General features: G+C 47.7%; 1 protein-coding gene across 1 annotated transcript; it reads left to right on the forward strand.

Annotated features, from left to right (window-relative positions):
• Window positions 1-6098: 6098 nt before the first annotated feature.
• On the forward strand, window positions 6099-10491 carry LOC131897157 (apolipoprotein L3-like). Its single transcript, XM_059248039.1, has 3 exons — window positions 6099-6111; window positions 8718-8844; window positions 9532-10491. Exons 1-3 carry the CDS (start codon window positions 6099-6101, stop codon window positions 10394-10396), a joined length of 1005 nt encoding a protein of 334 aa, XP_059104022.1. The 3' UTR covers window positions 10397-10491.
• Window positions 10492-11004: the final 513 nt, after the last annotated feature.

Here is an 11004-nt window from a genome sequence, read left to right on the forward strand (position 1 = left end):
AGAACCCGCAAAACACAGACCCAAGAGAAGATGTGTGCTGTGTAAATAAGTCCTGAGCCCCCAGCCCTGTGGTTTAGAGCAATGCCTTCCCCCAGATCCCCAGTCCACTCCATCCTCAGGCATGTCTTCATCCCCTAAATAAACTGTTCTGCTGTAACTACCTCACCATGTGTTTGCTTCAGTTCTTTGTCCTGGGACCTAAGAACCTGGAAGATTCCTCAGGTATCCTGACTCTCGGTGTTGCCTCTAAGGGCTTTTGCAGCCAGACAGGAGCCAAACATGAATGCTCCCAAACTCTGCATTAACAAGGACTCCAGGTGCAGTGCTGTTCCCTCCTTCTGGGAGAACCTCCCTCAGGAGGCTCCATGTGTGAGGCACTCCTCTCCTCCCGCCTCTCCCTTCTGTGTTTTCTTCCCATAGATGTTGGCAGCAGGAAGAACAGTGTGACTGAACCCTCCCCCTCCAATTGGGGCAGTAGCTGAACTGATGCCAAGACAAAGAAGGACAGGAATGGGCTTAAAGTCCAAAGCCTGGGCTTAGGGTTGGGAGACAGCTGCTCATTACCATTGTCAACACAAATATCTAACTCTCCCCTCAAATGGGATAAGACAGTGTTGATCTGGAGCCTAATAGGAGGGACCATGGCCCAGGAATACAGAGTCAGGTTACACCAAAGTCCATCTTCCAACATGGTTACCATTTCATGGAACTTGTTATAGTAACAGAAGAAAGAGCCATAAATGAACACATTCCCAAGACATTTGTGAAGAGATGGTTATAGGTTTCAGATGCTGTCTGCCCATGTTCTTAGCTTGAGGATTGGTGGAAACTAGTGGTCCGCTAAGTTAATAAATCCCAAGTGGTTTTTATCTCTTAGGGGGTGCTAAATCCAACACAGGAGTGGCAAGGAACAGATATTTAGGGGGCTAAAGACAGTCAGAGACAAGCTGTGATTAGGCCCTTGATTTGCAACATCCAACTTCTCCACAGCTATTGCTGTTCTCATTAGCTAGTTAGGATCTTAGAAGATCAGTTGGGATTCCTTCTGGAAACTTTCATTTGCACCATCCACATTTCTTACTGTGCTTAGAGTCAAGGTCTGTGCGCCAAGAAGCCAGGTGAGGGGATGGGTGCTGGCTTGTACATGAAAGAGGGACAGAAGCCAGTAGCACTGGAGAATGATCCATAGTGTCCCACAGTCAGTGGCAGCTGAAGACCACAAAAATTCATCCAGAACTATGAGATGAGGAGGGTTTTAGGTTGCAACTCTCAGTGATTCTGTGAAGAAGGCAAGACTGAAGTGACACCAAGCTGTTCAGCAGGTGTGACCACACTTGCCCTTCTCAGGCTGGGAACATTGGCCCCACACTTGCCTCTGGCTGTGACTCAGTTGCCCAGCCAGAGACTGGACACACTGCTAAGGACCGCTGTGTCCCACCTAACTCAGCCAGGAGAAGGTTCTTCCCTAAGTAGGGAAATCACTGCCCATGCCCACAGCCACTCTGAAAAAGGACTACTGCCCCTTTCTATAAATGTAATTTAGTCACTGGACCAGGTCACCGTTCATCAGCCTGTGGCTGAACTTTCATCCAGGTTGGAATCTGGCTGCTTTTTCCTCTCCCTCAGAAGTCAGCACAAGAGACTGTGGGACACCCCTCAGATGGGATCACCAAAGGGTTCAACTTAATTCCAGACTGCCTGATGCATGACTAGGGCACCTCAGAGGGAAGGTGGCTGTTCTGGGTGTCCTCTGGGAAATGGAGGAACTGAAGGATGTTAACAGAGAGTACAGGGAACCCAGAGTCCACCCATCCTTGTGTGAAGACCACCCTGGAGGTAGCCCAAGGGTATTGCCACATGAACAGACGGTGGCAAATGTGGACTTGTGAGACACAAGGAACCCAGAGACCGCACCATGACTCTCTCAGAGTGTGTGTCTATAGCAGGATCCACAGTGGAAACTGAGGCCCAGAAAAGAGTGTCCTGTTCCACATACTAGAAGGAACTAAGTCAGTGGGTGTCCTGCCTACACCCCTGGCCTTAGCCAGCCTCTCTGCAGTCTGGGTGCTGGGTGGGAAAGAGAGCCAGCCTGCGGACAGGGAGGGCAAGGTGCACAATCCTGTTAACAGCACCTTTGTGTAATTGAAAGATCCAAGGGCAGAGTCCAGGTAAGGGCAACCTACGTGTCTATATAAGCAAAGAATAGTCTAGAAACTTTGCAATTTTGCTCATCCCTAGCAGAGCACTGCTCTCATCACCGCCAGATGTCTGGCACACCTGCCACAGACCGCAAGGGAAAGTGAGTACCAAAAACCCTGAGCTTGTCTCTGATCCTGGAGATGCTCAGAGGGAAGAGGCCAGGCTCTGCATCCTGGATTCCAGAACCATCAAGGACTTGGAGTACAGATGATGAAAATACTTTGAATTTTGTCCACTTGAACTAATTTAAACAACATCCAAACACAGTGCACATAAACACAGGTGCACACATAGTTCCCTATCAGACAGAGCTCTAAGAAGCTGTATTTCGCCAGGCGGTGGTAGCGCACGCCTTTAATCCCAGCACTCAGGATGCAGAGCCAGGCGGATCTCTGTGAGTTGGAGGCCAGCCTGGGCTACCAAGTGAGTTCCAGGAAAGGTACAAAGCTACACAGGGAAACCCTGTCTTGAAAAACAACCCCTCCCCCCCCCAAAAAAAAAGCTGTATTTCAACCTTTATCCCACAGGTTTCCAAAGAGGTTTATTTTCTAACACTTCATTTCTGTGTCTGGGTGCCAGAGCACCCCTTGGTGTTAGGGAACTCTGGTTGAGTGGTGTGATGGCTAATCTTGGTTGTCAACTTGACCACATCTGGAATTCTATTAAAACCCATATATGGGGCACGCCTGTGAGGGATTTTTGCTTAATTTGAAGTGAGAAGACCCGCTTCTAAGCCGGATCTTTGAGGTGGGAAGACACGCAATTAATACTGATCTTCTCAGGAGGGAAGCCCTGACTCTAACCTAGGCCACGCCTCCTGCTGGAAGCCTCTATGAGGACACGGAAGAAGGAAGTTTTTGATCTTTGCCTTCTTGCTTTCACCTCGATAGCAGGTCCCTTCCTTCACTGGCATTAGAGCCTCCTTCTTCAGGATTCCAGCATATACTGAAGAGCAGCTGAGACATCCAGCCTTGTGGACTGAGCAGCTACTGGAGGCTTCAATCTTCTAGCTGAACCACAGCCTGTGAGTCATTCTATAAATCCACTTTCTACGTGTAGAAAGAGATTTATTCTGTAAGTTCTATTACTCTAGAGAACCCTGACTAATGTAGAGGGTTACTTCTCTCCATGCTCCACTTTGGCCTTACAGCTACTCTGACCTGCACCTCGAACCCCTGCTCAAGGTTGCCATGGACTCACTCTACTGTCTGCCTGCTGGACATTGTGTGGCTGTGGCCTCACCTGGGCGTATTACAGTCCTGGGTGGGTGTTGTTGACTGTCCTATAAAACTCCACAACCTTCCACAGCCCAACAGCTACAATGGAGATGTATACCCAGAGCTGGATCAATGGGCATCTTCCAGATGTTTAAATTCTTTGACCAGTAAGTTCATTAAAATGCATCTCTGTATTAGTATGAGTTTTTTGAACCTGTCAATGATGAGGTGGATGAATTCATCATCCCTGTCCGATAATGTTCCAAGTCTCTGTTAATGTTATGGAACAGGAAGGATGCTGGCCCTGAGGAGCTGACCCTGGGTCTCACTTTGGGGACCAGACTTCAGAACACCTGTCACATCTCAGACCATGGGTGGTTCTTATAGTTTTTGAACTATTCTCTTTCTATCTCCTTTTAATTTCATGTGAATATGGGAAGGCTTGAACAGGAAGGTGAAGACAAACCTGGGATCCTCATACTTTTGTGGGGCAGACCTAAGATTAGGAGTTCATGGTTCTGCTACGATACATAGTGAGTCTGAGGCCAGCCTGGACTAGGTGCATACTTGTACGGTTTGGGCAAGAACACTGAGTCATCAGTTACAAGGGCAGAGTGCAGTCCTGAGAATGAGCCACCATTATCTCAGCTCTTACCATATCAACAAGTCGTTCACTCTCATTCTGGTCAGGTCCCAGGAGGACCTGATGCCTCCGACCCACACTGCTAAACGTGTTTTCATTCCTTCCTCAGCTTCAGGCAATCTCAGTGCAGATTGTGTGTCTCTTTATGAAGTCTTCCCCACCCCAAAGACTACTGAGGATTGGTCAGAGGAAGGAATGAGCATCCTCACACAGTGCCTGTGTTAGATGTTAACGCCCGTTAACCCAGTTCTTCTACTTCTACAAATAGCATAAGGAAATAATCTCAAATGTGGGCACTAACAGGCAACGAGAACATTCTTTGCATTACTATTTACATAATGATTAGGAACAGCACAAGGTCCAGGAGTCAGGGAGAAGATCAGATGTCAAAGGCAGCACAAAGCAGGACCAGGGCTAGGTAGGACTCCAGGTCCTGATAGGACAAGGAAATCACAGAAGCAAGGAGGGTGTGGTACCTGGGAGTCACAAAAGACCCCATGAACTTCCTAGGATGAGGACCTGGTACTTGGCACAAGGCAGTGCTGTGGAAAGAGAAGAAGCATTTATAACACACACACATACATACAATGATGTACACGTGTAATATAAAGAGGAGGGAATGCGGTTGTGGTTTTAAGATAGTGGAGCTTTGGGGCTGGAGGGACGGCTCAGTGCTCTTCCAGGGTTCCTGCTTTCAATTTCCCAGCAACCACATGATGGCTCATAACCATCTATAATGAGAACTGGTGCCCTCTTCTGGCCTGCGGGCATACATGCAGGCAGAACACTGTATACATAATAAATCTTTTTAAAAAAAATTAAGATACTGGAGCTTAGTCTTCTGTAAGTGGGATGTGGATTAGCATGTCCCAGGTTCAAGTCCTCACTCTATCAACACTGAAAACTCACACACATTAAATAAATATATGCCTTTTGAACTCCTTGAAGTCACAAGAGTCTCGACCTAATAGAGTATGTGCAAAGAATTCATTATGTATGAGTAAGGAGCCCAAAGCACCATGGACAGTAAGTGTCATGATTTGGAATAGGAATGGCCCCATAGGTTCATATATTTGATGCCTGGTCATTAGGGTGTGGTGCTACTTGAGAGTAATTAGGAAATAAGGTACCGGTGGAGTGGTTGTGGCCTTGCTAGAGGAAATGTGTCACTAGTGGTGAACCTTGAGGTTTCACAAGCTCAAGGCAGACCAGTGTCTCTCTCTTCCTGCTGCCTGCAGATCTGGATGTAGAATTCTCACCTGTAAAAAACACCAGGTCTGCCTGCATGCCACCATGCTCCCAACTTGAAGATAAATAGATTTAACCTCTGAAACTGTAAACAAGCCCCAATTAAATGCTTAATTTTAAGAGAGTTTCCTGGGCTATGGTGCTCACTCACAGCAATAGAACGTGACTAAGACAGTAAGTGTAAGAAATGGGACCCAGGCAGTGGTGGCATATGCCTTTAATCGTAGTACTCAAGAGGCAGAGGTATGTGGATTTCTGTGAGTTCACGGCCTGTCTGGTCTACAAGTGAGTTCCAGAACAGCGTGGGCTACATGGAAATTTCTGTGTCAAAAAACAAAAATTTAAAAAAAGAAAGAAAAAAAATACCATTAATACAAACCTGGTTCCCACACCCAAGTGACCACCAGAACGTTCCTCTCCATCTCTCATTCTGTGTGCAGAGTCTGCTGTTTCTCCACAGCTGTGTCCTCAGATGACACCTTCTCCATTGTCCCCAACAGGACAGGAGTCCTCCACCTTGGCTGGAGAGAGGGCAGCAGGGCTGGAGCCACAAGACAGGCTTCCTTAAACAGCAGTCACAGAGCCAGGGGAGCAGACATGCTTTGGTCAAGTTCTCTTGGGCCGTGGTAGTAACCATTGAATGATTTGTGGGTCACCAGATCCCTGGTCACAGCACCTGCCCCCATTCTGTCCCACAGGTTGTTTTTCTTCCTGTACCTGGACCCTGGTGAGCTATCAGGAAAGAAAACCTGTCAGGATTCCCTGAGTGACACCAAGACCCAGCAGCTGCCATGGGCTCCCCAGGTAATCAGTCTTCTCTGCTCCTGCTCATGGCCTGCCAGAACCACCCACCTGGAAACTCTCACTTTTCATTACCTATCCCTTCAGGACACAGTGTCCCATGCTGTTCTGAGAGTAACGTAGAGGCAGGCCAGTGCCTGCTGCATAGCAGGTCCTCCCTCATTGGTTGCCTCCTCTTCCTGGACCCCGTTTATTCCAAGGGATCCAATACCCATTGCAGGCTGAGTTAGGGCACCCACCCTGCACTTTCAGGACTGGCGCTTGTTTACCAGGTGTGCCTACCTAAGGTGGGGCCTGATGGTTTCTCTTCTCATTTAAAAGGAAAGTCTGAAGTTGAAGCTGAAACCCAGGGGGGGGGGGGAAAAACAGAAACAAAAACTTCCACCCAAAAGTGGCTCCTAACCAGTAACTACCCTATACCAAGGGACCACCATACTCCCAGGAACCACCCTACATCAGCCTAATCCATACCAATCTCTCAATCCCTGTGTTCCCAGTCTGCTCCTGGCATCAAATCACAGAGATCCACCTGCTTTAGCCTTCCAAGTGCTGGGATTAAAGGCATGCACCACTATGCCACCTCCATTTCCTTTTTAAAACGCTTCTATTGGCTCTGTAGACCCTTCATTCATTCATTCACTAAAAGTTAGTTGTTAAAACTTGTGTTACTCAGTGCTAGAAATGGCTCAGCAGTTGAGAGCACTGGCTACTCTTCCAGAGGATCCGGGTTCAAATCTTAGCACCCACAATGGCAGCTAACTGCTATCTGTAACCCCAGTTCCATGGATCTGACACCTTCAAACAGAAATACATGCAGGCAAAATACCAATGCACATTTTTTAAAAAATTAAAGAGAACTAGTGTTACTCACTTTGATCATATTTTGATTAATGAGAATAGATTTGATTTGCTTGCAATGTTATATGATTGGGTCCATCCTACCAGGGAAAGAGGGTGGGCAGCTCACATCATGGCACACACACAAAAACAGACAAAGCAGTAACAAGAAAAGGCCGGCTGGAGAGATGACTCAGAGTTTAAGAGCACTGACTGCTCTTCCAGAGGTCCTGAGTTCAATTCCCAGCAACCACATGGTGGCTCACAACCATCTGTAACAAGATCTGGTACCCTCTTCTGTGTACATAATAAAGAAATAAATCTTAGAAAGAAAGAAAGGAAGAAAGACAGAAAGAAAAGGCCAAGACAACACCCATCAACTCCAATTACACATCCCAGGTGCCCTCCTGACTCCAGCCAGGCCCCACTTCCCATGATGCCTCAGTTCAGTTTGAACCACTCATTAGCTCAGAGCCCTTATGCTCTACTTATATCTGCAAGCTTCCTCACAAACCGCCCAGATAAGGGCTACTGATCTCCGAGATATTTATTAATCCAATGGACTGAAACTCGGGATTAATAACTAACCATTCCAGTGTCAAAAGTCATGTTTCAATCTGAAGAGTGGCTCGGTGGTTAAGAGCACTAGCTGCTCTTGCAGAGGACCTGGGTTCAGTTCCCAACACCCACATCAGGTTCACAACAGTCTGTAACTGCCACTCCAGGGGATCCAAGGCCCTCTTTGGGCACCCCACACACACACACACACACAGAGAGAGAGAGAGAGAGAGAGAGAGAGAGAGAGAGAGAGAGAGAGAGAGAGAGAGTGCATAGACATACATACAAGCAGACAAATATTCCTATACATAAAATAAAAATCAAGGGAAAAAGTCACATTCAAGTTCCGTGCCACAGGCACACAGGAAATGGAAGCCAACACTGGACTCTCTCTCTTCCTGGGGATGAGGGGCTCCATCCTACTTGTTCTGAGCTAAAAAACGATACATGTCTCTGCAAAGCACCAAGACACCTCCCTGGTATATTGGTCTTCTCAGTATAAAATCACCAAGTGACACTGGGCAGGTAACTTAAAAAGAAAAGACCGGGGCTGGAGAGATGGCTCAGAGGTTAAGAGCACTGGCTGCTCTTCCAGAGGACCTGAGTTCAATTCCCAGCACCCACGTGATGGCTCACAACCATCTGTAATGAGATCTGGTGCCCTTTTCTGTGTACATAATAAAAAATTTTAAAAAATTAAAAATTAAAAAAAAGAAAAGACCTCTTCTCTCACTGCCCTGGAATCCAACATCCACAATCCAAGTGTGGCAGGTTGGCCCTCGGGAGCACTCTCTTCCTGGTGGGCAGAGGGAACCTGTACCCTGTGCTGGCCCATGGGCTCTCTTATGTGTCTGGAGGGAAGAACTGAGACAGGGAAAGAGAGAAAGGGGAGAGGGATAAAAGAGAGGAGAAGGGAAATGGAGGGAGAGAGTTTCTTCCTCTTGCTATGAGAGCACTAACACTTTGGATGAGGGATCTCACTCATGGCCTCCCTTAATTTCAATTACTCTTCTTCCTTAATGGCTCTATGTCCAAATACAGTCACCTGGGGTTACAAATGAGAGAAGGGACACAACTCAGCCCCTACCACTCGTGACACCAAAGTATACTTCAAGTGACAGGTGCTCAGAAACACATTTAAACAGGTTGTTCCTGATATCATTCAATCCCTTAAGCATGGTCCTCCAACCATATTCCTTTTCCTTCCCATCTAGAGAGAAAAGGCTTCCTTGAGTCTCTAGTTGAGTACCTCCAGGACACGTGGAGCACAGAGGCCCTGCATCACCTGCTGACTGAAGAGGAAGCCTGGAAACAGCTTGTGGCAGTAGCTGATTTGTCCAGGTCACCACCCTAGGGGATGCTAGCAATGCCACAAGACCCCAGGCTTGGTTGGCTTTTTCTAGGCAGGAATATGCTACCCAGGAAGACCAAGTAACTGAGGCTCAGGGTGTCCCTGCTCAGTAACTATTTCCTCAGTGCTGTTCACTACGAGGGAACAGCTTCTGGTTGAGGAGAGATGGCAGCCACAGGAGATAAGATTGTTCCTGCCATTGCTGTTCCTGTGACCATGACAACTTAGTTTATTACCTTCTGCTTTATTTGGAGACATTGAACTTCATTGTAAGAAAAATCAGAGGATGTATGTAGAGGGCTGAGCATACGTCCAGCATATAGTATGTGTTCAGCACATAGTAGGTGTTAATTGAAAGTTGATTTGACCGGGTGGTGGTGGCGCACGCCTTTAATCCCAGCACTCGGGAGGCAGAGGCAGGCGGATCTCTGTGAGTTCGAGGCCAGCCTGGTCTACAGAGTGAGTTCCAGGAAAGGCACAAAGCTACACAGAGAAACCCAGTCTCAAAAAAAAAAAAAAAAAAAAAAGTTGATTTGTACAAAAGGTTTTGATTTTAATTTGTGTGTGTCCGTGTGTGTACATGTGTGTGCATGTGTGTGTGTGTGTGTGCTTCTTGCACTTGAGTGAGCTTATCTTACAAATTGTCTTCCTCACTCACTTGTCCTCTCCTATCACAGGGAAGAGGAGGTTTTCTTGCGTAAAGCTCTTGAAGAGATCATTGCAGATCCTGATGAAGAAGATGAAGATGATCTCCAAAATGACCTGCAGGACAAGAAAAGGTTTTTGGAAGTTTATCCTCAGGTGATACTGGAGCTTGAGCAGCAGATCAGGAAGCTGCACGCCCTTGCAGACAAGATTGACAAGGTGCACAGGGACTGCACCATCTCACAAGTGGTGGCCAGCTCCACTGGTGCTGTGTCCGGAGTCCTGACAATCCTTGGTCTCGCTCTGGCACCGGTGACAGCAGGACTCAGTCTGGGACTTTCAGCCACAGGCTTGGGACTGGGGGCGGCAGCAGCTGTGACTAGTGTGTCCACAACCATTGTGGAAAAGGTCAGCACGGCGTCAGTGGAAGCTGAAGCCAGCCAGCTGGTGCCAACCAGCAAGGACACAGGGAAGGTCATTAAAGAAATTTTGGAGGAGAGCACCCCCAGGCTTCTTTCCGTATCCAAGAATTCCTTCCGGAACCTGGAAGTCATCAAGAAGAACATCGATGCCATCAAGCTGGCCAAAGCTAACACTCGCCTAGCAAATAATGCCAAGCGTCTCATGACCACAGGGAGGGTGTCAGCCCGAAACACTAGACAGGTGCAGAAAGCCTTTGGAGGCACAGCTCTGGCAATGTCCAAAGGAGCCCGGATCATGGGTGCAGCTACCGCAGGTCTCTTCCTTGTGCTGGATGTGGTCAGCCTTGTGCAAGACTCAAAGCATTTGTACGAGGGTGCGAAGACAGAGTCTGCGGCAAAGCTGCGGCAGCAGGCTCAGGACCTGGAGCAGAAGTTGCAGGAGCTCATCAGGGTCCATGACAGCCTGACAAAGTGACCTCTTCTTCAGTGCAGCTCAGAGGACTGGGGAATGGGGACGCTCTAGATAGACACCTGATAGCCCCTGACTGTATCCCCTCTACAGCAATGTCACCATGGTGGAAGTGCCTGCTAGACGGGGAGGCCACATTAAGAGAAAGGAAGCCAGAACACAGATGGGACAGGCCTGGGACCTCCCACTAGACTCCACCTCTTAGATCCAACAACCTCCCAACATCCCACATGAGGACCAAGCTCCCAAGATACGGAGCACAACCAAGGCCTGACTAAGCCACAGCATGGCTGCTCCTCAGTCATGCCCACCACACTGCTCCTAGCTGAGGCTCACCATCCTCAATGTCCCCTGAACTGCCAACTTTCCCACTACTTTCTAAAAGTTTGCATAGAAACCTTCTCCTCCTTCCTACTTCTTCCTAATTCTCTGTTGTTGTTGTTGTTGTTTTCTAAATATTTCCCAATCTTCCAATCAGACTCTGGATATGAACCTCTGTTGTAGAATATTATTTTAAGATGTGTTACATTTGTTTATGCTGTGGAACACTTATTTTAATGATGCCAAGATGTGCTGCATTCTTTTAAGTTGCATTTGTTCAACTCTGTGAAGCT

Source organism: Peromyscus eremicus, chromosome 20 (genome assembly GCF_949786415.1).
Source record: "Peromyscus eremicus chromosome 20, PerEre_H2_v1, whole genome shotgun sequence".
Lineage (NCBI taxonomy): Eukaryota > Metazoa > Chordata > Mammalia > Rodentia > Cricetidae > Peromyscus > Peromyscus eremicus.